Below are 26,125 nucleotides of genomic sequence, written 5' to 3' on the forward strand. Positions count from 1 at the left end.
TAATAACTCAATGTCTATGAATTAGGTTTCTCAAATGGTTCTAAAATTGTGGTAATGATAAGTAAATGAAAAATGAATAAGCAACTACTTTGACATATTCTAATTAGAATGCTGGTTAGGCCTCCTTAAAAGTAGGAATGTAATGGTTATCTTTGCCCTACATAAACTGATTATCTATGGGGCTTTTACTATTGTTCAGGCAATACAAAATATTTTAAAAAGTCGCTTTTGAATCTGGCATTTTTACAATATTATGATTTATTATTATCGACACTGTTTATTAAAAATTGAATTCTTAGCCTATGCCATGATGAAAAGGAGTTACACCCCTATAGACATGCAGTGTTTATTTATTGTGTCCAAATGTGTCCTTCCAAATGAAATAGGGCCCTAATAAATGTCATTAATTACACCTATGTTTTACCTGCAAAGAAATGTCAAAATGGCTGCTGTGAAAAGGGCCTCTCATCGAGGCCAAACACTGAGGAAGTAAAGACCATGTCTGCAGAACAGGTTTATCAAACCCTCCCTTCTTCTTTCACAACTTTCTATGCAAAACTATGTTATTTTATACTGACGTTCCTGAAAAACAACATTCCGTGCCAAGAACAAAAGTAAAGCATTTACATTTTCAAGTTGAAATAGTGTTTATTTGTCAAGTAAGAATTTATTTAGACAATAAAATTCAGGATATGTCAAGCAGTCAAATGCAGACTTCCATCATTTAAGGGATCCACATGGACACTAAAAGTGGCATTCAGTACGCTGAAATTTGGAAATGTCCCTGTCTTTGAGATTGACCTTGAAAGTATAAGCAAGTATATGCATCGACTCATCAATGAAATAAGATATCACACAGGTTTTACACACTGCTCATCCGTCATCATACACTAACTGGCAGACACCTTGTGTTTGATAAAAGGCCACATGGTCTTGTTTCTCCGTCCGTAATTAAGCAATCCATAATATAACATACCATAAAACTGACAGCTGGTTTGGTTTTACTGATACTGACATTTCCACCTTATCATTCCAGAAAGGTTTTGGCAACTTAAATTAATCGGCCAATGCCTCAGAAGAAAAATGAATGTAATGCTTGAAAAGGCTGCGTACCCTTGACCCATTCAAACCTTTAGTTTGATAGTTTTCTAAACTCACAATGGGGTACCTGCACACCAGTGTGACGGTGAGTTAGCGTTCTCAATGCCAGCACCCGGAGAGAGAAGCTAAATGGACATCATTCATCTCTTTATTTACACGTCCTTTGAGAAAAATACGGGTCCTCAGTCACAAATGGCACGCACAAGTTCTCCACGAATCGTTTATTTTTCAACAGAATTGCAATCCATTGATCCAAGCGATCATGAGCCGTAGCACATGCGCAGCTGTGACAGCAAGACCCACAGTACCACCAACACACAATAAAAGAGTCATGTGCAATTTACATTTACACATACCGTCATGCGTCTACAGTGCTCCAATTCTGTGCATGGATTATAAATATAAAACCTTACAGGTCTCATGGTTAAGTGTTTAACTTTTGACCTACGTTCCATAGCCAGCAGAGACTCTTAAACGAATGATGTTGAACACCAGCTACATTTATTGACACAATAAAAGGCATCACTTAAGCCAAAAAAAGTTTGTATTGGCCCCGGGGTTGTCGCGTGCCTCCCGTCAATCTCAAGCCCGGGTTGTGGGGGAAGGTCACCTGAGGCCCCCGGGGGCTCCTGGAGGATCTTGAGATCAGATGTTCCTGCAGCAGGCTTTCTCCTCCTCTGGCGTTTCTGCACTGGAGCTGTTCAAGGTCACAGCACTGATGGGCCCCCGAACCACCTCCTTACTGTTGGCCTTCCTGTGAATCTCTGTTGGCAGAAAATGAATATAAAAAGGCACATTACACTTCATCTGAGTAAGAGTGTAAAACACATTGCAATTAATTACCTGACAGGACGTCATTGAATGCTGCCTCCACGTTAGTTGACTCCAAAGCAGACGTCTCCAGAAACAAAAGTCCATTTTTTTCTAGATAGTAAAAAAGCTACATTAGTTTTTTTTTTTTTTAATCATCACGCATTCAAGGTTCTATAAAAATGAGCACACGGCGGCAACACTTGTTGAAGTTGTACCTGCGAAGTCTTTTGCCTCTTCGTTGGGCACGGCCCTCTCCGATTCCAGGTCGCTCTTGTTGCCCACCAGCATGACCACGATGTGGGGGTCAGCGTGGTCGTACAGCTCCTTCAGCCAGCGCTCCACACTCTCGTAGGTGAGGTGCTTTGTGATGTCGTAGACCAGTAGGGCTCCAACAGCACCCCTGTAGTACCTGTTCAGAGATGGATTTTACAGTTACTCCCCTGGATTGAAAAAACATTCAATCCCATTTTAACATGATATGGCAAACTTGTTAACAAATAGATACACATTCAGAAGTTAAGGAGCAACATAATCATTCGTTTGGTGTCATGCTTTTGACCGAATGAGGAATTTAAGTCCAGCATTCACCGCCTCTTAGCTGTGGGTTTGTTCCCCTCATACCTCCTGCCTACTGTGTCTGTCCCCCATTTGGTGCTCAGCGGGTTGTTTACAGTTGGTTTGTATTGCTGCAGAAACCTAAAATATGTTGTAAGAGCAGTGAACCAAGACCGTGAAGTTGGCGTTTAAAGATGACGTAACATTTCCACAGAGTTGAGGGAAATAATTCTCCCAGGCTCAACACAGCTAGTGACCCCTTTCCCCAAAACACACACAAACCCAGTCTTATTAAGGGAATATTGATTGGCCGCTTCAACCATTGTCTTAAATCTTTGTGGAGAATAAGCAGTTACTCTTGCTGTCAACTGTAAAAAAACGCAACGTCTGGGGATCGCCCTGAATTCATGAACCAATCGATACTTCCTTCACAAACATATCTCGCTTTCCCTCTTCCAGCAATATAATTAATTCCGCTTTAATAGGTTTTCGCCGGTTGTTACAGCACAAATGGGAAATTCCATGGGTGTGAGAATTAGCATACTGGAATAAGTCGGCAAGTAATTACTCCAAAATCCGAGCTGTCAGAAAGGAGTTAATCCAGCAGTGTAGCATATCCTCGGATTTTTCCATGTCTTAAAAATAAAACTGACATGGTGCTCTTGTTTTAAAACCAATTTCCACGCCGTTAATCCATCTAGTTGAATTGATTAGAAGAATGAATCAGGAGCGTCCTCAGTCAGAACGGGGACTGACGAGAGCAGAATGTGCCGTTTGCTGCTCAGGTAATGTGAGAGGAAACTGTGGAATCAGATCCTCTCCTTGCGTGTGTTTTGACTGATAATGACACCACCGCCTTGTTGCCGACATACAGGTTTCCCAACGACTAAGGAGCAAGAAAGCAAGCCAGAAAATGTCTTTAAACGTCAGCGTGCCTGCATGTTTAAGAAATCAGGGCAAATTTCCAAAACATGGTACCTCAGCACCGATTTGTGACACGTGTGCAGAAACGCACATCGCACTTTGCTACCAAAAGTTGCATTGTTTTACCCAAAAGAATCCTGCAGCGCGAACCATCATCATCTCCACTAACTGAGACTTTTAGGCAAAGTGTTTGCAATGCAGAACCAACCAGTTGTGCGTACAGACATTGTCTAGTGATGGCTATCAGGCGAGCTGTTTGTCCCATTGTTGTCTTGCTAATCTAAGCTAACCGCAGAGCGGTGGTATCGATGTCCTCATCTAAACGGGAACAAAAATAACCGTGTTTCCCTAAATGTGGGCATATTCTTTTAGTGTACCATAGAAACAGTTTTCTGTGAGCCACTTGTTTTTGATTTATCCATCAAAGCCACAATGAAGCAGCCTATTGGCATTTTTATCTCATGTTCAACGCTAATGCAGCGAGGAAATCCTTTACGATTGCCAATCCCCCACCTGGACACCATCGAGAGCATCCGCAGGAAAAAAACACACAATCAAAGGTCTTTCGAGACTTTGCTCCCCGGCTGAACCAAAGGGCACGAGGTCACAGGAGCCCTCTTTGGGTTCACGTCAGCCGGTTGCTGGGGAGACGGTTCAGTAGATGGAAGCCGTGACGGATCGCCGCACTCACGCAGAAGTGATGGCCCGGTATCGCTCCAGTCCGGCCGTGTCCCAGATCTGGGCCTTGATGGTGAAGCCGCTGAGCTGCGTCGTCCGTGTGCTGAACTCCACTCCGATGGTTGTGCGGCTGTCATGGCTGAACTCGTTTTTGGTGAAGCGGGAGAGAAGGTTGCTCTTTCCCACACCGGATTCTCCGATTAGAACCACTGCGGAGGACACAGGTAAACACAGGTAACGCAAATGCCTGGATCACAGTTTGGGTTTGGTTGTTGCAAAACTTAACTGAATAACATTTCTTGAGGGAGACAAGCTTCGTGTTCAAAGCGTCTTGTTTAAGGCGTGTCGGTCTCGGTCGCTCCGTAAACCCTCATTCTTAGCTGTCTGATACTGGGAGTAATTACACCACCGGGGATTTGATGTACGATTAAAAAAAATGGCACCACACCTCAAAGATCAATTATTTACGTGTTTTAACTAAAGCAGAGCAAATAACGACTAGAGAAGTTGAGTGAAACTGATGTTGGCCTGTAACACAATTCAGCGGATTATTAAGGAGATAACCGAGGACCTTCTGGGCCCAGCATGCACTTGTGAAATGACAAATCTTTAATTGATTTACTTCTTTATTCAGACAGAAAGCAGCGACGGTACCAAGTGAAGGAAGATAAGCACAGGCTTGAAAGCAGTCGCGGCCGAGATGCGGTTGCAGAAGTATAAGACTTTACAAACTACAATTCTCTTTTTCGTTTGTCTGTAATCTTCCAAATATTTGAATGGCTCTATTTTCATGTATGTATTTTTCATTTGTATTTTCTTCCATTATTTTCACTTCTGCAAAGCAAAAGCAGAAACGTTGAAACAAGTGAACCTTTATTTGAGGAAATAAAGCCGTCCGTGAGAGGGTGAGGTGATCCTGAATCAGGTGGAACGAGTTAAGCTGCCTTTGATCTCGGTCAGAAGAACCTACCTGGTAAACAGAACGAGAAATAACCCACAGCCACCCCCTTCTTCCCCCAGTGACTAATGTCTGGCTCAGCCGTTAGTGGCTGACTCAGAAAAAAAGAGGCTTGGCTTAATTGGCACAGATAGGAAAATATGAGCACACTGTGAAAAGCCAGAGGCTCTGGGATCTCTGCACAAGATATAAGACAAGTCACGGCTTTCTGCTGAGGCGTGTGAGCCGGTGAACGCTGAGGAAATAATCCAAGTTCTTGTGACATCTCCACAAGATATTTAGCATGGACTCGACTCATGGACAAGAGTCGGGTGTTTTGGGAGGTGTACTTTTTTTTGCTTTCTTGCCAAGAGTTAAATGACAAGATCGACATTACTCTCGTGTTTGCATGACACCTCGCGACAAAAGTCATCAATCAACGTGTCTTATCTTGTCTCTTAAAGCCATACAAAAACTATAATGAAGGAAGCCAAAGGCTTTGGTCTTCCTGGGGCTTACTGGGCATCAAGCTTTGAAGGAACGGAGGTGGACGATTCCCCAAAAAATATTAGGACAAATCACGGCTCCAGTCTTAACATTTTCAAAACCACACATTTTTGTTTGGCTGTTTCTTATGAATTAGGATTAAAATATAGTAAATGTTGATGGGTGTGTATATAGCGATGTTAGTAGATAGGTATTTACTGTTTCATATTTTGTACATAAGTTTGGTTTATAAAAAAAAAATGATTGGTGCTTTTTAAAATAATGCACAATTCATTTTTTTATAAAGGAATATTATGCTTCTAGTATTTCTGTGCTGACATTTTCAATATAGGGCTTTTATATAGTATTGGATTGGTGTAGAATACCTATAGCTCACCTGCTGAGCAACCATATAGTTTATGAACTTTTAATCATATCACATCTTCTTTAGCAGATGGAGTTTGTCATCATTTCCACACCCGCCTGCTGGTGAAGATCATGTGATGTGAGCTAAAGTCACTAAATGAGTCACTAAGTTATTTTTTCTTTTCCAAGCTCTAGATTAAACTTTGCACCTTTATCCATGACGCAGACATGGATGGACGAGAGGTCCTTAAAATGCTCCGAAAATCAATGCAGATTTGTACGACTCCTTGACGCCGCGGTAAACCCCATCTGCCGATGGAGACGATGGGATTGAAAGCACCAGCAGCTACTCGATGGAACTTGTGGAGGGATTGTTTTCTGAACAGCTGTTTTCGAGAAGACAAGAATAAACTTCAGATGGAGTTCACGAATCCTTTCGCCAGCTGCGGAACAGCAGATACAGAAATGCTCCTTCTCCTCCCGTACAGGGGCCCTCTGGTAGCCCTTCGCCCCGGTCCTTGACTTACGGAATGGTTAACCTGACGTCTGAAGCCACGGCAAAACAATGGTTTACACGCTGTTCCACTTGGACTTGTTTTAGGTAATTGTTCACTCCGTACTCAGATCACTGCACTGCTTTGTTCTCCAATGGGCGAGGTGAGAATGTCCGCCCTCCCCCCTCTTTTCCACCGCCACTCAGTAACTTCTTATGCAAACACTTCCCGCCCCTGGTTTCTATGGCGATACAGGACAAGAGGCCTTCGAGCCTGGTGGGTTGATCTTGAGAAAGAACTTGATGTGATGGAGTGAGGGGTGAATTGTGCTTCTGGAAAAGCGACTACTGTACTTATTACTGCCATCAGCAAGGTCTCTTTCTGACTTTTATACTTTTACTTACTGATTTAAACCTGCTTTCATCTCCGATTGCATGTCCCTGTTTATATTTATTCATATAGCATTTTATTTGATATTGTATGTTTCATATAATTATTTCTATATTTTATCTGCTCTATTTTATGTCAGAGTCTCGTTGTTTACAAGCGTTGTTTTCTTTATACGTATCTAATGGTCATTGTTGGAGGGAGCCAGATCTAATATTTGTATTGCCGACGACTGCGTTCCCGTAATTGGTGAGCATGTGACAATAAATAACCCGAAAGTCAAGAGCCGTTCCACAGCATGCAGGTGTACAGTGGTGCCGAGTTACATTACACGTAAACGCTGTACAGGATGAACCCGCGGCCCTCAGTAACACAATGCAACTTGACCTTTTTACAATTCATTCTTTACGCGGATCAAATGAAATATATCGAGTTGATTTGTGAGCTTCAGAGTGAAATGTGGGTTTGTTGCATTTGGACAGTGCCATGCTAGCATTTCCAGTCTTTATGCTAAGCTAAGTTGTAAATGCAATGTAAGGAGCTTTCTTTGACAAAATAAATACACACGTATACTCTTTATCATCGATTAAACAAACCTTAGTTTCTCCGCAAACAATAATGCAAAAGTCCCACTTTAAATCGTGTGTTTACCGGAGATGTAATGAAATGATTAAGCACGAATAAAGCACAATGAACTAATTGACTAAAAGGGTGGAATTGCACAAATGTAAACTACTTTTTGGCATCTCAGGCCGGTGGCTCTGATAGTTGCGAGTGTAGAGATAAGAAAACCGTTCTCATTTTTCCATGCAACTCTGATACAGGAGGAGTTTCTCACGATTTAATATTCACCTGCGGTGCCTTCTAACAACATCGCCCTTTGTACCCAAATGTCAAAGTGCTGCAACGGAACCAAATCACCTCTCCGAGCCACTTTCACTTCTCTTGTACATCTGCTAAGAGCCACCCGGTACCGTAACCTGCTGCACAGGAGAAATAATTACTGTGCCCTGTAAGTCGAGTGCTGAATGAATGGAGCGAGTGGAACAGGGCATGATTCAAGTCCCACACTTTTACAGAAGTTTAAGGAAGCTCCCGTGATGCCCTTTGTCTTCCGGCACTGATAAAGGGGCTTTAAACCAGACGCTCTGTTACGTTGTTCCTGCACGGGATGCCACAGATAAGCAGGAAATGAAGTACACATCCTGGTTTCGACACCTGTAGCATGCTTACTGCTTGCTCCGACAAGGACAACGCGCTGAAATGGGATTGTATCCGTCAACTAAAGAGTTTAAAAATGATTGAAACACAGACTTTGAGCCTATTAGTTGTCTTAAGCGTGTATTGTTCATCCCACTAGGCTGTCAATCACTAAAAGAATATTGCATTCATTTTCCACACACATCACACGTTCCCCTTCATACAAATAGGCAAGTTACTAGTGAACAAGGAAGTATAATTTGAAGGGCAACGCAACAACCCCTTTTCGAAGACTTTAAAGACACACGAGGGGATCGGATCAAGTAGGCAGGACAGCGGGCACTCACCCTTGAAGACAAAGTTGTAGGCCTCATCTGACCCCATGTTCTGTCCATTCAGTGTTGCCGCCCCTCGGTTCACTGCCGCGTCTCCAGCACTCACAGGCTGATCTGCAGGTCCAGGGTGCAAGAGGACGCTGACTCACGCCACAACGCAGCCTCCTCCTCAGATCCTCGGCCTTCCAGAAACAGTGTGGCTGCGGAATTGTTTCGACACATGTGTGCCACTCGCCAGCTTTTTCTGCCCTTCGCCACCAGTCTCTGTCCGAGCTACAAAGCTGCCTTGTTCTAACAAGACACGCTGAGTGTATCCAGGTTGTTGTTCTGCTGCGGCAGGCGGGGCTTGTGTCAGGGAGTGGTGGGGCAGCTGCAGAGGCGTGTCTTAATGCAGGGCAGGTTGGACAGGTGGAACCACTGGGCAGGTACAAGCCAGAAGGGGGCTGTCCGGCGCCTCCTGCTGGGCCGGTTTGCTCATTGGCTGCATGAAGCAGGAAGAGGCTCTGAAACCAGAGATCACCGGGTTTTCTGTGATATCGTGCTGCAGAGCTTTTTTTTTTTATCAGTTTCTACTGAAGCTCAACGTGTGTGTTGATTCTTTTGCGGTCACACAGAATAAGTCATTTGGGGAAATTGTTTTCTTTATTTGACGAACATGTTTCCAGATGCATTTCTAAAAGAAGACTTTTTTTTTTGCATACTTTGAATAAATCTGGGACCTGATGTTTTGAGGTGTCTTATCAAACATCTTTCATCGTCCTTTAGCGACGATTTTATTGACCTCTACTGAAGAAAAGGTCAATCAAACTGCAGGCACTCTTAAATATTGTGTTCTGAGCCATAAATGTGACTAGCTAGAGGGCTAGAGAAAACTATCATGGAATGTTATTTCTTTTTCTTCAAATAAGAGCTGAACATGAGGATGTTGTATTGTCCTGATGACTGCAGGTATAACAAGCCTCAGCTTTGTTAAAGCGTAATGATGTAGCCAATCAAAAATACATCTAATGTGCTTTATCTTGATTCAATATATACATTACATTACATTACATGTCATTTAGCTGACGCTTTTATCCAAAGCGACGTACAATAAGTGCATTCAACCATAGGGTACAAACTCAGGAGAACAAGAAACAAGAAAGTGCAATTTCCTCAAATAGGCCAATTTACAATTTGCTATAGATGAGTGACGTTACAAGTACAATCTAAGTGCTACAATTTGTTAGTCTTTAGTCGAGGTAAAGTCTGAAGAGGTGTGTCTTTAGTTTGCGGCGGAAGATGTGAAGGCTCTCTGCGGTCCTCGTGTCTTCAGAGAGCTCGTTCCACCATTTCGGAGCAAGGACAGCGAAGAGTCGATATACTCTCAGAGCTTTATTATTAGACACAAAAGCAACCGATTCCACAACTATTTAGATAATTTAGAGAATACTGAAACGTTGGCTGCTTTAAACGCTTAATCCTAAATACAAAAGCTTTGAGCAGAAATACAATAGCCCATACACACCAAGCACTCAGTTCATGGCATAAAGACAAAATAAACAAGTGAATATTATTCCCCAAAAGGTTTTTATTTGACAGCTTTAAAATAAAATGGCGTAATCATCACTGCATTTTATTAGACAGACTTTCTTATGAAAGTTTTCAGCAAATCATTTTAGTCTTCTGAAAATTGAAATGTTACATTTTCTGCTCAACTGGGATCAGTGAAGGATGAACTGAAATCAGATATGTTCGAATCAACATCCCAGCAGTCGTACACGCAGACTTATTGACAGAGGATGTGGACTTTCTGAAGAACTGGATGAGCTCAAGGTGTTGAAAACCCATACACATTAGTTTCAATACCATGATTATAACGACAGTGCCCCTCCCCCCCCCCGCGCTCTCTCACACTCACACTCACATGTTAATGCATGTACACAGAATGTTACAGTAGTCCATGAATGGCCTGAATCATGTGATGCTTTTGTTCCAGGCTGACACAGTGGTCACTTCTCTACTACGACGCGGCCACTTGAGTCAATGGTTCCTCCAGGTACTGCACAAGGGCATCTGCCTGAGAACACAACATACACAGGACAATGTGACCTACGATTACCACCGAAACAAAAATCACTTCATGTTCTTTCCTTTTGGACATTTGTGTGAAACTCTCATGATAAGTGTAAGAATTCTAGAGTTATGGGCAATAACAGGTTTTATGAGGTCACAGTAACCTTTGACCAACGAATACAACCTAAAAACATGGCTGCTGTTGTAGCGTAACACAAGTAAATATTTTAAATGCCATTTTTAGTTATTTACAGTAATCTGGTCACGAGGGGCAGCGTGGCCCCTAACTTGTGCTAAATTAGAGCTTATTACGCTATTTGATATTTTCGCTATTGGCGTCGTTATGCCGCTAATTAACTTCATCTGCCGGTGAAGGTATTCTGAGCATTCTGAATGTGTGCAATCCCGCAAGTCTCTGATTCAGAAGATATCGCTCACAATGATGTTGGAGGTTTGAGAATGGCAAACATCAACATGCAAACCCCCGTTTGCATTTCTGACAGATTTGTTCACTTGTGCCTGCGTCAAATGTATATGCAGAACATTGTCATTGTAAGACAACATTGGAAAAGGGCCACACGTAAAATTATGAGATAAAATAATAACAAGACGAATAAGGTTCACATGAAGAGTGAATACAAAATGTATGCTGTGCATACAATGCCCAAATCAGGTTAAAAGAAATGATTTTCCCACTTGTTTCTAAGCGATTCTTTTCTAGGACATCTTCACTGATTAGCTTGTATGACAGAATGTTTCAGTCCAAGTGGCCAGACTAAGTGAAGGCATCCACAATTATCTTGAGGATATTTGACTTTATGGCCGACTACTTTCCACGAGCCAGCTGGAACTGTGACTAAATTATAGTACGTTCAAGATCATTTATTTTGTGGAAACTGACGTGTTGGGAGGTCGGGAACCTTCAAAGGCCCCATTAAGAAGGTGTGTGCTTTAACCCCCGCAATATACGAATAAGCTGGGCATGTACAGCCAACCCCCGAGCGATGCATGAACCACAGTGGCAGTGAAATCAGGATATTGGTTGTACGGGAAACCAATGAATGAGGTCAGCACCGACTGCTAGGCAAACACTCACCTTGGCTTTAAGCATCCCAAAGCCCACCGTCTCTTTGGCGTACATGCACAGCAGTAGGTTTGCTACACGAGTGATGGCCACTCTTCCCTCCTGAGAGGTAAAACAAGAAGGAGAGAGGAACAAAGCGCCCAGGTTCAAACTGTTTATATCTCGGTCACTGATCACATGCTTGAGAACAACAGCAAATGGTTTTTGGAGGAAATGCACTACTTACCATACAGTCCATGAGTATGAATTTGAGCGTGTCCTCGTTAAAGGCCTGGTGGCCGTTCTTATCGTAGGCCGCCCAGATGTTGCTAGCGATGGCGGCTGTCACTCGTGCGTCAGTGTCCCCGTAACCCGAGTAGGCCAGAAGGGAACCTTCATTATTCAACAGGCTGGTGGGAATCGAAGGTTGCATGTTTCAGTATCCATCAGATGAAGAATTGAAATGATTTTACTATAGACAGAGTCTATTTGTGTATTCTCCTCATAGATATAAAAAAACGCATCACGTGCCACACAGCTAACTATAGATATGTAAATGGAAAAATAGAATTCCACCAACAATAAAATGCTTGTTCCATATAAAATTATATGCAATTTATTTTGATATGGTAAGTTGTAATGCAGCATATTGCACCTTATTGGTGGTCTTTAATTGTACTCAAATATCATACAACAAATAAACTATAAATAAGAGCATCTGAAGAAATGCAATCACTATATGAAGTGTTTACTTAAATGCAAACTAGTGAACCTAAACAATCAACTTTAGTAGTGCTCGAATAATTACATGACAAAAATAAATAAAAAAGATATCACAGTAAAATATGTGGTGGACTTTACTAGCTAGTAACTGGTCTTATTTAATGGTTATCACGGGATGATTCGCACGTCTAGATTTGATCTTCGTTTGCTTACGTTTAGTCTCTCCATGCAGTGTTAAAAAAGGCCAGTTTTAACCGTTATAACAAACAACACTTTGTAAAATGGTCAATAAGCACATCCCTTATGTAGCATGTAGCATAGCGCTAGCCTGCTAGCTAGCCGTACTCACAGAGTGCTCTGGACTCCGTTGGTGTTCGCCTGGCTGAGAACCTGCGTCAGCGCCTTCGGTCGTAACATAGCTCACTTTCTCACTAACGTGTGGGTTTTTAATCTCTCATGAAAGGCCTTTGAACTGTCAGGCAACACTCAACTAAACAGAGTACTGTCAGCTGACGTTTTTTTCCTTTTCCGGTTTTATGCATTCATACAATGCATTGTGGGAATTGTAGTCATCGAAGTTATTTACTGACATACTGTTCACCGTCAGCTAAATGACGAAAGTTACTTAGCTAAGAGTGTATTGTAGTTTACGTGAGTGTTTTAAATTAGCTAGCGGTTTAGCTAAATAGTCTATACTCCAATTCAGGCTTAAGTATTTACAGAATTAGTAAAGACCATCCGTTCGATGTTTCAGAGGAGCGCTTCACTTCATCGCACGGCATTTTCTGACGTCTGTAGCTAGTAAGTTTAGTACATGGAATGCCAGATAACGGAAAAATGAGTAGTAACAACAAATGGGTCATTTACCTTTTAATAATTAAAACAACTGTGTTGTTATGTTTGATAAAAGGCACAATACAGACTTATGGTAACTGGATTAGTATTTATGGTAAGCTACATTTACTTAAAATAATGTCATCACTGTAGTATTTGAATTAATTGATTGGATTTCTAAGGAAGACATATACAGATCTACTTCTGATACCGTCCAAATATCACATGACAAGAAAACTAACAGGCTACAGGCAAAAACACTCAAAGTCAATGGTTAAATGTAACATAGCAGTAGTCAAACTGCATTGCCAAAGTAAACCACACATTTCCAACAGACAAGACACATTGCAAATAATTTATTGGACTGATAAAACCTTGTTTGGCGACTTTGTCCACATAGGGAGACATGCAACAATAGATTTCAGATTGTTTTGCAGAATCCAAGATGGCAACAATCACAATGAATCGCAGTATAATATTAGGCATCGACATTCCATGGAGACACCATTCTATACTTAAGAAGAAAAAGGAAAACCTAAATTAATGAGGTTTTTATACCAATGCAAGGGTTTACACAAAGGGCGAGTGGTGTACGGTATTTGATGTTTTTAAGGCGATACTGTGATTCTGGGGCTTCCTTTGTGGAACAATCTATAGATTCAGACTAATAAGATGATAATAATAATACTTGAAAATGAAAATGACTATTTTGGCTGATTCTGCAAATGAAAAACCTGACTAATGTACCTGAGGAAAATCTCCCTCGCCCCCCACACACACAAATACATTACACACACACAGAAACACACACAGTTGGTCCTGGAATTCAATTCCAATCCTAAAACATTTAAGCAGCAAAAAAATAAACTTTGAATAGATAAACTAAAAAAAAGGACAAAACAAATAAACAAGCTGAGAGCACAGAAGACTATCATCCAACCTACTGCAACAACAGCCAAATAAAAAGTAAGTACAATGTGTTACAATTATACAATGTCAATCTAAGTAACAATTAAAATTGAATTCCTTGGTAACCGTGTGCGGACATCCAGTGAATGAACACTCGTCAGGTCAGAAATCCTCTGGTGCCACACAGGCGGACCTCACTGATTGTCGGCTGTACCGGTGCCGCCACAGCATGGGACCAGTTCTGTTAGAAACCAACCATGAGCCCCGTCAACCTCCCCCACTGGGGTTCACCAACTTCCCCTGTTTTTTTCTTCCTATAATTTAAACATCAGCCAGATTATAAGTGATATCTGGGTGCCAAGTCAGACCAGCATTTGATGTAGGACTGCACTCATGTGTTAACTTGTTTAAAAAAAAAAAATAGAAAGGAAAAAAAGAATCGGCCATTCCAGTCCAAGACTGTACCAGACTTCGACCCTGAGCGCGTCAGGCCAGGAGTCTCTCGATGGCGGCGTTGACGTCCCCTCCTGTGGCGATGAGGGCCTGCAGGTTGGCTTGGCGGTCGATGAAGCCCATGGTGTTGAGCTGGTCCAGCTGCTGCTGGAAACGAACTTCGGGGGTCTGAGCCTAAGAAGGAGGCGGTGTCAGATTCTGATTACCACCAAATGTTTCTGCCTAACAGCTGATTTTGACATCTGCTTTTCCCAAATAAAAACCAATTGACCTCCAAGAACAGAAAAGTCATTCAACTCAAACTTTAACTGACAATTTCACGTCCTTACTTTTACTTTGTTAAAAGTATAATACCAATAAAACATTAAATAATAAGAACACTTGTAGGATTATCTGGTGGTCTCAACGGAAAACGCCAAGAATTTTTAACAAGTTCTTAATTAAGAGGTTGACAAGAGAAAAAACAAGTCAGACTGATGCAATTAGATGAAACATACCGATGGCCTTCCTCCAGCAAACATCTGTAACATCTGTTGAAGCAGCTGTTGGTCAGAGGGACTGGTGGGTGAGGTGGGGCTGGATGCTGTTGCCATGGAAGGAGGCTGAGGGATCTCTGTGGTGATGCTGCCGCCGCTGGCTGGGAGACCTGCAAGACCTCCAGGAGCCAATCTGGGGATGGAAATAAAATTAAAATGAAAAATTGAATATACGGTGACTTCAAATGCTTCCCAAGTGTAGAACATAACTCCTACGGTATACATAAACAAGTGACAGAAGGAAATCTGAATAAATAAAAGTTGACCACCAAATTGAGAATAGCCGGTACCTGGACATGAATCCTGGGGCTTCTGTCTGTAAGGTCTGCAGGCCCTGTTGGATCTGTGTGAGGGCCTGCATGGCTCTGGGGTTGGTCAGCATAGACAGTGTTTCGGGACTCTGCATCTGCTCAATGACAAACATGACACAAGTCAACTCCAAACCCAACACAGTCTCCAAAGAGCGGATTTGATCTTGTGCATGCAAAATAACATTTTTGATGTCTGCATTGATTCTCCCCGGAGCATTTTAAACCTCTGAGGATGCTCTGGGGGTTACTAAGCACCCAGTCCTGGTTACACATCACCTCTTGCATCACTGCTGGATCCCTTGACTGTATGTTCTCTCAAGGGACGGGATGATGTAAAGGACAAAAACAAGCAGTGAAAGCTAAGGAAGAGCCAACGGTTAAGTACCGTCTTTATTCCAGCACATTCTACTGGATCAAGTTGGGCCTTAGAACAGTGGTCCCCAACCTTTTTTACCTCACGGACCATTTTCATGTCAGACAATATTTCGCGGACGGGTCGAGAAGGTCCAACAGGGGGGGTGTGTGTAGTAGTCGCGCGCTCTGTGTTCGCTGGTGGGCGAAACTGCCATGCACGGTAAGAGGAAAATTGTAAACGTGAAGAAAAACGCCTGGTGACACGTGGGGAATATGTCAGAGGGACGAGCGCACATAATTAGGAGAAAATCCGGTCAATTTTCAAAATAAAACATTTTTCAGAAAAAAAAAAATATATAAGCTTTCTGTGGTGCGGCCCGGTACCAAACGGCCCACGGACCGGTACCGGTCCGCGGCCCGGTGGTTGGGGACTACTGCCTTAGAACATGAATAATATAATAACTAAAATAAAACCAATTCAAAAGAATATAAGACATATGCAAGCAAATGGGGCGGGACAACAGAGGTCGATACCACAGCGGGAGAAGAACACACAACACTAATATTTTTGTATCCGACAAACTGCTGCAACTAACTCAAGACGTTACTGTGAACGATTGGGCATCTATCAGGACAGACAAAAGCCTCAGACACTCCTCTCTGACCTGTCTCATGAGCTCAGGGTTGTTGAACATGCTGGAGACGTCCGGGGTCCGTCCCATCAGCTGCTGCATCTGAGGGTTGCCTGCGAGCATCTGTCTCATCAGGTCCGGGTTGGACATCATGTTCTGCACCATAGGGTTGCCCATCATCTGCGACAGCATTTGCGGGTTGGACATCAGCTGGCTCTGCACCTGCTGCTGCATCTCCATGAAGCTGGAGGAACGCATGCCCAGACCCAACAAGCTGGACATGTCCTCAAGTCCACCTGAGGAGGAGGAAAGCCTGCGATGAGCTCCTTTGTGGTGAGTGAATAGTCAACCAAATATGATTTTAAAGTGCTATATTTATGATGGTATCTTGTCAAAAGTCTGTGTCGCAATGCAGTTGAGCATTTTGATTGATTTCAAATCTATAGTAAAGCTACATTCACGTTCAGTCACATAAATAATAGTATTAGTAGTATTATTAATAGTATTATTGGCCCAACTTTCATGGTGGACCAATGCTGAACACTGCATACACAGTAATGTATGGGCCGTTTTAAGTCATTCATGTTTAGTAAATGGCTTAGAATGTGTGCAGTGGCACAAGACAAATCCCAGCGGTGCCCCAATTACGAGGTAAAGCAAGCAAGTAACTAATTATGAGTATGATTCTAACCCATTGCATGAGCAGGTGGCGTTGGCGTCTGACTCGTGCCAGTTGTGGCTCTGTCTGCCGTGGCGCCGACGTTGCTGCTGCGGCTGCTGCTGCTGCTGCTGCTATTTTGAAGTGTTGCCGAACGGGAAGGCGTTTGAGATGTACTGTCACCTGTCGACCTTTTGGAGAGAAAGCAACCAACAAAAAACAAACAAACTCTTACCAAACTATTCATTGGATATACAGAAACAGAATGAGCACGATTTACACCCGTTTCGTACTACACATGCATAGGACCGGTGCTTACTTCGGGGCAGTCTTGATGACAAGATGAACGGTCAAGCCGTCTTTGATACCGTGCTGGTTTAACGTGTCGCCGTCCTTCAGAATCTTTCCAGCGAATATCAACACCAGCTGGTCGTGCTGGGCCTCAAACTTCTTGGACACCTCCAGTTTGAACTTTACGAATGAGACAAGAACCTTTGAAGATTACTAACAGGGCCAAGTACAGACTTGATCAACTTATCAACAGTGCTGAAGAATATTGAGCAAACTCCTGAGATGCTCTCACGGTCATGTGTTGACCACCTGGTTTGATGATGTAACAACGCATCATGAATGATTGTTGGCTCATTGAAATCAGGCCAGTTTATAACAAAGCGTTAATTCGAGCAAGCAGAACGACACAGCTGTTAGGTGAATATAAATATCTATAGACAGTAATTGATGGACTGGATCATCAGTAGTGCGTCACATTGCCGTTTCATTTTATAGTTCGACAGTAGAATCGTGTAGCTAACGTTAGCCGTCAGTTATCGTCACTGCCCGGGTCAAATATCGCGATATTACACAAGTTGCAAAGTCAGCTGCGTGGACCGCGGGTGTAAACGGTTAACGTTAGCTCTGGTAGCGTGACGCCAACTTTCCGGTTTTTGTCGTAAGAGCACAAACCAGTTAACATGTAAGCAGACTCAATGACAGTATAGCTCGGATCTTAACGTGATTTAAAAAAGGTTGTTTCGGCCCCAGACAAACGCAGTAGATATCTGTGCGAACAGGAATATACTTTCTACAAGGTGCGCAGCGCTGCTGTGTTATAAAGTGACGTTTCGACCATTTCCGAGGGAAACGTTGTCAAATATCTGCTGCCGTCGTGTCGGGAGAAGGTGAATCGACGCACCTGAGAGACAGAAGAATCCTCTGGAATCGAGATGTCCTCTTTTCCATTTGGAGTTTTCACAGTGACCACCATCATAGGTGCTCGGGCGGCAACATTTTTATCCATGTTGTCATCCTCCGTACGCTCCGTGCTGCTTTTCTCCGCCATCTTTACTAATGTTTCTCTCTTCTTCTTCTGCGTCATTTCTGGTTTTCTTCTTCTTCCCGTTTTGTCTCCTGCATTGAGGAGAACTACCGCCACCCACCGCGTTGGAGTTGTACAACAAAATACTATATTAGTACAATAAAATTATAATTTCTCCACTTACTTATTGTTGAAATAGTGCCTCAGCAGTATTGTTCTTCGAATCTTTATTTCAACATCTCGATCTGTTTCTTCCATGGCAACTCCTTCACGCACAGCTATTAAAACGGTTCAAATATTAAAATATTCAGCTCCTTCAGGGCATTCCTGCTATGACTCTTCAGCTTTCTACTTGTTATGTTTGAATTAATATAAAACAAATTGTGACCGTAAGCAAGACAGGTAGATGTACTCCCTGAATGAAAAATGTGTTTCTTTTGTTTTAAACCAACATTGTGGACAACCACTGTTTTTCCCCTATTTAGTATATGGGTGGCTATTTAATAAGCCAATTGCATGGGCCCTTTGTGTTTCATTTTCTTGTGGGGCTTTCTGCTGTGTTGAAGGGAGTGACACAGTAATAGAGCAGCTATCTTGGATGTGTTTGTTGTATGGTGTGGTTTGTTTTAGTCCTCTTATTTGCTGTGATTTGATTGGTTTCTTTGACGTGTTTGTTCTTTTATATTTTGTGGCTATTTACTTTATGGTTAACACCTTTACACTGACCTCCAAAATGTTACAAGTTAGTCCCACATGGTCTATTATCTTTGTTGGTTTTGTTTGATAGAGATAAACAGTATTTAATCTCTTTTTATTGACTAATTTGAAGAGTTAATTTAAACCGTTTTCATTCATTCTGGCTCTGGTGGGTAGAATATCACCGGGTCACATTTTATTTATGCTGCTATTAATACTACTACTATGACTAATAGTATCATGTCTGTATTTTCAACAATTAAAAAAAAGAAAATCAGCTTTTAGATTTTAGCTTTGCGGGAAATGCATTTTGCCGTTCACAGGTGTTGCAGCTGCAGCTGTGAGTAGCGTCATTTAATCTCCCGTGGGCTCAGTGCAGGCACCTCACTTCCCTGGTGTTCTATGAAACAAAATCATGTTCCAGTCTTCTGAAATCCTTGTTTAACCAGGTGATATGTTATTGCAGGCAAATATTTAATAGTCCCTGATAATATTTTTTGTTGCAGTGGTGTGGCTGCTTGCCTTCAAGATGATAAAAAATATAATCAATTTCTTTTTTGAGACACACCTTTGCAAGCTGTGGAAACAAACGGTGAAAACATGTTTGAACAATCAGTCAAACTGATATTTGTGGTCCACACCTAGATATTTGCAGATAACCAAGCAAAATAAATAGGAGTAGTACACTTTTGTTGTTCACATTCGGCCATCTGAGTAGCTTCCGGCAAGATCCTCCTGGCTGTAAGGTATCGTAGAAAAAATATCTTTGATCTGATATTGTTAATGAAACTTTTTCAAAGTGAACTTGCAAGTGCTAATCAATTAATGCTGCATAATTATATTATTTATTTGAAACATTTTGCCAGGTTGCTCACCTCGCCTGCAATAATGAAGGCTGGTCATCAGTGTCTGCTCTTCTACTATACCCTGTTGTCTGTCACGTAAGTATAATAAAGACGTTTTGCAGGCAAAATGCAAGAATGGATTGTTTTTAAGTGGCAACTTCTTCTTAAACATCCCCACATCTTATTCTAAACCACCAGCTTTCTGTGCCACGGTAAAGACCGATCCTTCAATGACGACGGAGACCTCATACTCCCGGGGTCCTACAACATCCCGTGGATGGCTGGGATTGAGGATTTCCGCACCCTCTCTCTCATCTCCATCCCCGGGTCCCATGACAGCATGGCCTTGCACGGAGGACCGGAGGCCAAATGCCAGGCCTGGTCCCTGAAGGACCAGCTCAGGGCCGGCATTCGGTTCCTGGATCTCAAGGTGTTTGGACTGGGGAACACCCTCTACGTCATGCATGGAGTGACGTACCAGCACAGCACTCTCAAGGACGTCCTGGACACCGTCCGAGCCTTCCTGTCAGAGTTTAATAGCGAGGCCGTGCTCATCAGAGTCCAACCAGAGTCGTTTGAGAAGAATACCGTCAACGAAATGGTCCAGAGTCTCATTGGCGACGGCCAGAACGTCTGGGTGAACCCTGGAATGCCAAACATGGGTCAGGTCAGGGGGAAAATTGTATTCTTACAGAAGAGCACCTTCACGCTAGGGATTCCCTTCATAGATACAAACGGGCAGAGTGACGAAAAGGTTAGCAGCATTAAAGAAAAAGACAGCCGAATAATGACGCAGCTGAACCAAGCCACCGAAGCTTGTGGAGGAGATAATGCCGTTGTGACTTACACCAGCGGCTCTGGCTTGGGTACTTTTTGGGGGATGTTCCTGACTCCAAAGAGAGTGGCTGAAAGGATAAACCCCTGGCTCAATCAATACCTGAGACAGTTTTATCCTAATCAACCAAGACCGTGCAAGGGCGTCATTGCTATGGACTTCCCCAGCGTCGACCTCATTCAAACTGTCATTGATTTAAACTGGTGGTAATTACGTACCAGAGTCTGAGAGGCCGAGGGTTTGAATTCAAATGCCTAAGACGTGTTTCCTGTATCTTTCACATCTCTGTAATAACGTTGATGTAACTGAAGTATTGGAAATACATAAATGATTATGAAAAATGAAAGTCTCCTTGTCTTCATTGGTGTAAAATCCTCCTTTAATATTAAAATTAAGTAAAAGGACAAACGTTGCTAAATGTACTTTTAGTATTGAGAGCGTCTTGTTAGACCGATGTTATTATTACATTATATTATTATATACATGTGAAATATTTGAATTGAGGTAATTTCAACATACTGTTGGGTTCTTTATAATCAGATCTTGTACATTTACTGAAGGAGTCGACGCCTCTTGATAACACTGGCTTAGATGTGAGCTCGTTGCATAACTCACCAGACAAGAATGTGATCTGTGAGTCTAGTGAAGGAGGAAATGAACTGAAATACTGTGAAGCACCAGTTTACATCCAACTTCAACTCAGTACTGGAGTTGAAGTTGACATTGTACTACCGACAATGCAAACCTAACTTACAATTATCTTCACTTTTTCTTCTCCGTGGTGATTGATCAGCATTGAATTAGATCTGTCAGTTAGAGGAGGAATGGTGTCCTGCTGTGCTTTGACTTTTGCTAAGCAAGCTCATGTTTATAATTAAAGCAAGCATTTGTGTTTGGATCCCTTTGTAACTTCATGTATTGTCTGTAAATTTGCACGTCTATATTTTCTTTGTCTGTTATTTAGCAAAAGTTCAGCCACAAATACTAGTAATCGTAACACCTGTGTAGTTTTATGTCCCCGTATTAGACCTGAGGCTTCTTTTTTTCAAGATGATTATACAAAATCTAAAAATTGTACTGTTTTTAGCCACGTCACGTCATATATATACATATTTGTATTTTTCCACTCTGTTCATCGATCTGAAAACTACATTGAGAGGAACTCATCAACATAACTGACTAGTCGACTGCTTAAATGAACAAAGTATAGGGATAGTATAGAATAGGGTGCAGTTTGTGGACCTCTGATCTTCTGGCTCTGGCTCTGCAGTGACTGCTTGATATCTTGATTTACCTTGTTTTCATCTGGTTTCTAAATGTTCACAATATAGGGTTAAGTGTGTTTGTGGTACACGGGGAGGTACTTCTGGGAACAGTTTGGCTCGCGTCCACTTCCTCCTCCGCAATAACTGTCGTTTTGGGCGCAACAGTTACAGGGTTTTCATCTTCTCTCACAGACTCAGGTACGTATTTTTATCATGTTTGATTCAGTCTTGAGCCAAATTAAATTCCAGCCAGTACTATATATGAATATCACCGTTCTGCTATATTACAATTTGCGTATCTCAATACTCACTATTTCAAGTTCGAACCCACCAGTAAAAGTTCTTAGAGTTGATCTTTAGAGGAGACAACTTGAAGGCCCCGCGGCTATTAAGCAACAACAAGTAGGACTTTTACAATTAAATTAGTGCGGAAGAAAAATCCACGATGACGTAACTTCGCCCACAGACTGCAGGCCCAGTGCTGCTGGAGGAGTCTGCACGCGATATTACAGCAACACACGAGGGATTTAACTAAACTACGTCTATTGTGGCATGTTGGAGGAAAGCAGCAGCCCTTTAATCGGTGAATTTATTCTGGCTGTCAAACAGTTCTACGGTTTAAGTGGTTGTCAATGTCCTCACGCAGCTGCAGTACAGCGTCCGGCCACCGGCGGCAGCACTGAGCGCTTCAGCCAGGGCGTTTTGTTAAAGTCTCCAAACCTGTAGCTTAATCTGCAATAACACTGATGGTAAATGTCTCTTCAGACTTTAGAAGGCTTCCTGTGCGCTATTAGACATCCCCATCACTGTTTCCACAGGCTTTGTAGCACTTCACCTGTTAACTAAACCGATCTTTCTTGTCCTTTAAAAATGAACAACAAACACTCCTCCTAATATGATGGGAGCCTGAAGACTACATATCAGATTGCACTTTAACAGCCCATTGAATGAATTTTATTTTGTAATTAATAATATTATATATATATATATATATTAAAATGTAATACCCTAATCAACCCCTAATCTATCAACACAAATTGCATTTTTGTGAGTTACATTCGATAATTTTTACAATATATTTCTATAACTGTTCCATCCTTTTATGATTCCCTAATTCATACTGTAAAAGGTGTCCCCGGTTCATGAGCACACATGCTTAACCACGGCCTTAACACTGTCTCGTCTCTTTTGGTCTACAGAAGGCTGCAGAATGTCTGTGACTGTAACCAAGGGCGACGGGGTCACTGTGTTCACCATGACCTCTGACTCCAAAAGTCTCCTTCCTCCGCTGTGCCAAATCCTCAAAAACCTTTGCTACAGCCCCGTGTGCTGCTCCGTGTCTCAGCACCTGAGGAGCGTCCAGAGAAATGCCCAGTCGGTCCTCGGGGTGAGCTTCTCTTCTGCTCCTCTGTTTCCCAACCAAAACCGCGTCACTGCAGTGGTGCTGTTCAGAGGTTGGTCGCTCACGCTGTGATTCCTCCTCCGCAGGCGCTGCACATCATGGTCGGGCTGCTCAACGTCACCCTGGGTGTGTTACTTATTTACTTCGCCAGGTTCTATTGGATGCCGCCCCTCTTTCCTGTGTGGATCGGAGGGATTGTAAGCAAAGATTATTTTGTGTCTGAACCACATTGAAGTTTTTTTGATGAATGTGCATCTGTAAGTTATTGTGTAGACAACTTTAACTGGGATGTTCAGAAGACATTTCATGCCAAGTTTTATTCTGCAGTGTGCAATGTATTGATCAGGGAATGGACAGTATTACAAAATAAAATGTGCATATGGGGAGATATTACAAATGTAAATTCAAATGTTTGTCATCGGGAACCTTCTGGATACACTGGCTGAACTCACTTCAAAGTTTCAAGCGTCTTTAAATCCACAAAAATCCCCAGAGATTCACAGAGCCAATCCTGAAGGTCGGCTTCAGATCAAAGCATATTTACACATCAGTAGTAAATTGATGATATACAAGACTGGATATTGTCTTTGGATGTCGTCAAATGGAATAAGCGCTGTGTTTTCCTGGTTTTAAAGGCCCCATAACAGTAAAGTGATGCCATTTTCTACACTTACCAGAATGTTCTTGTTCAACCCTGCACTATTGTCTCAAATATAAGATATTGGATTGGATAAGTCCCCAGTGCTTCGTCTCTTGTCCGGCCGGTTCGCTCAGTTTGTGTGGAGGAGCGAACATTGAAGTTTTTTTCTTGTCGTTTCTCCCTCCAGATGATGTTGTTTGGCATCGCTGGCATCGTGTCTGAGAAGCGCCCCAGTCCGTGTCTGGTGGGTAGTTCCTAGCCGAAGCAACCCGGCCCGGCAGACGGGGGCAAAGTGGAGGTCACATATTCCTCAGGTGGCTTTTTGAATTTCATGGGAACCAAGTGCCTGTCTGTTTTTTGTTGCCTGGGTCATAGGTCGCCGTGAATGTGATCCTGAATCTGGCAGGAGTTGCTTTCTCCATTACAGCCATCGTGCTCTACAGCATCAGCATTGCACACATTGGACTGTGGTGGATGTGTAACAATTATAACGGCGGCTATTATGGCGACTATTACGGTGGCCGCTACCGACAAGCCACAACGACTGTGTCTCCCGAGATGACGCACATGAGGGAGGAATGCTTGCAGGGCAAAGCACTGGCTCTGGTAAGTGTGGAAAATGTCTTTCTAGTCGTCAAAATAAGAGTTCAGTAACTGTTGAGTTACAAAATTGAGGGCTTTATTAGTTTAAACCTCAATCATAAAAGTTGCAATCCAACATAGCCATTAACACTGTAGTACAGGGTTTAGAATGAGTGTATAATAGGATAAACTAATAAACTATGGATGAAAAATGAGTCCATCCAAGAATAAGTATCATGAAAGATTTTGATCATTTATTTATTATTATTTATTTATCAAATGAAAATGAGAAACGTTTGTGGCTCTAACAAGCAATTTAAGGACATCACTTTGGGCTCATGCACATCTTCTATTATTACAGTGCATTGTATCCATCAAAGACAGAAAACACCTTTTACTTGAGCGAGGTTGACGACATTACTGAAATAAACTATCCTGCATGTCATTACCATTCATTTAAAAGACACTGTTGTGTTCTTTGTGTAGTTATTATTATTAGGTCTGATTTCCCCTTATAGATATTAAAGGTCCTCCGTTTCTTAACCTTAATCAAAGCCAATTAGAAATACAAAAACATGTAATGAAGGAAACAAGTAAGACCCAACGTGTTTGAGTGTGTTTTAAAGTTAACTGCTGTTTTCTCGACACCCGACAGGTGCTTCTGAGGGGCATCAATGGGCTGCTGATCGTCCTCTCGGCCATGGAGCTCTGCCTCGCCATCAGCTCGGCCGTCTTGGGGATCAAGGCCCTGATGAGCAGACAGAAAGCAGACGAGGAGGTAGGAGCTCCCTGTTGAACCTTGTGGAGGGAACACAAACATTCTTTAACGTGTTTACGTGTGAACGTCGCTTTGAGGTTCGATAGATGTTACCACACTTTTCTACTATCAGCTGTACTCATACTTTATTTTTCTCTCCATAGAAGATGGGCGACGCAGAACTCTACAAACCACTGGTGGAAGAAGACTGCAGCCAGCCGGCAGCCTGAGTCACTGTCAGATACCAGGAACTCAAACCCTGAGCTTCTGTACCATTACTGTGTGCCCTGTAAGGGTAACGAGTTGACCAAATTCAACCTGTAAGCTCTCTCACTACTTCTGGGTCTTTCACTATAAGCTTGACATCTTTTTACACTTTTTATAATACCATGTATAATGCTTCTGTGCTTCTACCATGTATAATGCTTCTACACATTGATGGACTTTTGTGTGCTGTTTTACAATATAGAGTCTTATTTGAACGAATATAGTCATCAAAATGATTGAGTGCTACACACATTTTGGGGTATTTCTGTATTTTACAATAAATTTGTAACCATGGTGAAAAGATGTCTTAACATCTGTTAAATATCCAGTTTTGCTATGTACAAATATAAATGGTAATCATTAAATGTTGGTGGAGGGAGATTATATTGTTTCCAACAATATTCCCCCTTTTGGAAATTCTGTTTCTGGGATGAAAAAATGAAATACAAGGTAAATAAAATGTATCCTGTCAATTGCCGCATGTGTGTCTCTCTCAAAAACGTTGGTATGAATGTGAATGAACTTAATCCTGATGGGAGGACGTCTCCCTTTAAGCTGACCCGGGTGTCAGTGTGTGAAGGGGCGAATTATTAGTTGTAGTGTGAAAACCGCTTTAGAAACATCCATTTAACATTATTATCTGAGTTCAGCATCCTCTGGCTGTTGTGGTCATGTGTAATTTGACTGGGAATTCCGGGTAAATTGCGAAATCTTGACTGT

The 26,125-nt window shown here is 42.2% G+C and overlaps 5 protein-coding genes across 5 annotated transcripts; 2 read left to right on the forward strand and 3 right to left on the reverse strand.

Moving 5' to 3' along the window:
* Positions 1 to 1,307: 1,307 nt before the first annotated feature.
* Positions 1,308 to 8,698, reverse strand: rab25b (RAB25, member RAS oncogene family b). The gene is made up of 5 exons (XM_040164533.2): positions 8,289 to 8,698; positions 4,085 to 4,280; positions 2,130 to 2,323; positions 1,945 to 2,025; positions 1,308 to 1,865 (listed from the first exon to the last, which is right to left on the reverse strand). Exons 1-5 carry the CDS (start codon positions 8,323 to 8,325, stop codon positions 1,747 to 1,749), a joined length of 627 nt encoding a protein of 208 aa, XP_040020467.1. The 5' UTR covers positions 8,326 to 8,698; the 3' UTR covers positions 1,308 to 1,746.
* A 1,125-nt stretch (positions 8,699 to 9,823) lies between these two features.
* Positions 9,824 to 12,711, reverse strand: lamtor2 (late endosomal/lysosomal adaptor, MAPK and MTOR activator 2). The gene is made up of 4 exons (XM_040164876.2): positions 12,464 to 12,711; positions 11,639 to 11,801; positions 11,425 to 11,514; positions 9,824 to 10,332 (listed from the first exon to the last, which is right to left on the reverse strand). The coding sequence occupies exons 1-4, from the start codon at positions 12,529 to 12,531 to the stop codon at positions 10,276 to 10,278; spliced, it is 378 nt and encodes a 125-aa protein (XP_040020810.1). The 5' UTR covers positions 12,532 to 12,711; the 3' UTR covers positions 9,824 to 10,275.
* A 578-nt stretch (positions 12,712 to 13,289) lies between these two features.
* Positions 13,290 to 18,407, reverse strand: ubqln4 (ubiquilin 4). The gene is made up of 7 exons (XM_040164872.2): positions 17,994 to 18,407; positions 17,121 to 17,272; positions 16,835 to 16,992; positions 16,177 to 16,439; positions 15,137 to 15,252; positions 14,808 to 14,979; positions 13,290 to 14,484 (listed from the first exon to the last, which is right to left on the reverse strand). Exons 1-7 carry the CDS (start codon positions 18,174 to 18,176, stop codon positions 14,344 to 14,346), a joined length of 1,185 nt encoding a protein of 394 aa, XP_040020806.2. The 5' UTR covers positions 18,177 to 18,407; the 3' UTR covers positions 13,290 to 14,343.
* LOC120810373 (1-phosphatidylinositol phosphodiesterase) lies at positions 18,236 to 20,838 on the forward strand. The gene is made up of 3 exons (XM_040164874.2): positions 18,236 to 19,558; positions 19,679 to 19,753; positions 19,856 to 20,838. Exons 2-3 carry the CDS (start codon positions 19,701 to 19,703, stop codon positions 20,700 to 20,702), a joined length of 900 nt encoding a protein of 299 aa, XP_040020808.2. The 5' UTR covers positions 18,236 to 19,558; positions 19,679 to 19,700; the 3' UTR covers positions 20,703 to 20,838.
* Positions 20,839 to 21,738: 900 nt separating this feature from the next.
* Positions 21,739 to 25,878, forward strand: LOC120810118 (uncharacterized). Its single transcript, XM_040164399.2, has 7 exons — positions 21,739 to 21,955; positions 22,957 to 23,144; positions 23,246 to 23,356; positions 23,987 to 24,043; positions 24,175 to 24,405; positions 25,037 to 25,159; positions 25,303 to 25,878. Exons 2-7 carry the CDS (start codon positions 22,968 to 22,970, stop codon positions 25,366 to 25,368), a joined length of 765 nt encoding a protein of 254 aa, XP_040020333.2. The 5' UTR covers positions 21,739 to 21,955; positions 22,957 to 22,967; the 3' UTR covers positions 25,369 to 25,878.
* The last annotated feature ends 247 nt before the right edge of the window (positions 25,879 to 26,125 follow it).

Source organism: Gasterosteus aculeatus, chromosome 20 (assembly GCF_964276395.1).
Source record: "Gasterosteus aculeatus chromosome 20, fGasAcu3.hap1.1, whole genome shotgun sequence".
In the NCBI taxonomy this organism is placed as follows: Eukaryota; Metazoa; Chordata; class Actinopteri; order Perciformes; family Gasterosteidae; genus Gasterosteus; species Gasterosteus aculeatus.

Excerpts from the sequence above, each read along its gene's own strand:
- LOC120810118 (XM_040164399.2), top strand. The coding sequence starts at position 22,968 with ATGTCTGTGACTGTAACCAAGGGCGACGGGGTCACTGTGTTCACCATG. Across the intron at positions 24,406-25,036 it reads AGGGCAAAGCACTGGCTCTG|GTGCTTCTGAGGGGCATCAA; the intron begins GTAAGTGTGGAA and ends GACACCCGACAG. Across the intron at positions 25,160-25,302 it reads GACAGAAAGCAGACGAGGAG|AAGATGGGCGACGCAGAACT; the intron begins GTAGGAGCTCCC and ends TTCTCTCCATAG.
- ubqln4 (XM_040164872.2), bottom strand. The coding sequence starts at position 18,176 with ATGACGCAGAAGAAGAAGAGAGAAACATTAGTAAAGATGGCGGAGAAA. Across the intron at positions 15,253-16,176 it reads ACCCTGAGCTCATGAGACAG|ATGCAGAGTCCCGAAACACT; the intron begins GTCAGAGAGGAG and ends GTCATTGAGCAG. Across the intron at positions 14,980-15,136 it reads GCCCCAGGATTCATGTCCAG|ATTGGCTCCTGGAGGTCTTG; the intron begins GTACCGGCTATT and ends TTCCATCCCCAG.
- lamtor2 (XM_040164876.2), bottom strand. The coding sequence starts at position 12,531 with ATGTTACGACCGAAGGCGCTGACGCAGGTTCTCAGCCAGGCGAACACC. Across the intron at positions 11,515-11,638 it reads TCATACTCATGGACTGTATG|GAGGGAAGAGTGGCCATCAC; the intron begins GTAAGTAGTGCA and ends TTTACCTCTCAG. Across the intron at positions 10,333-11,424 it reads TTGGGATGCTTAAAGCCAAG|GCAGATGCCCTTGTGCAGTA; the intron begins GTGAGTGTTTGC and ends TTGTGTTCTCAG.
- rab25b (XM_040164533.2), bottom strand. The coding sequence starts at position 8,325 with ATGGGGTCAGATGAGGCCTACAACTTTGTCTTCAAGG. Across the intron at positions 2,324-4,084 it reads TACCGGGCCATCACTTCTGC|GTACTACAGGGGTGCTGTTG; the intron begins GTGAGTGCGGCG and ends ATCTCTGAACAG. Across the intron at positions 1,866-1,944 it reads ATTCAATGACGTCCTGTCAG|AGATTCACAGGAAGGCCAAC; the intron begins GTAATTAATTGC and ends TTCTGCCAACAG.
- LOC120810373 (XM_040164874.2), top strand. The coding sequence starts at position 19,701 with ATGAAGGCTGGTCATCAGTGTCTGCTCTTCTACTATACCCTGTTGTCT. Across the intron at positions 19,754-19,855 it reads TATACCCTGTTGTCTGTCAC|CTTTCTGTGCCACGGTAAAG; the intron begins GTAAGTATAATA and ends CTAAACCACCAG.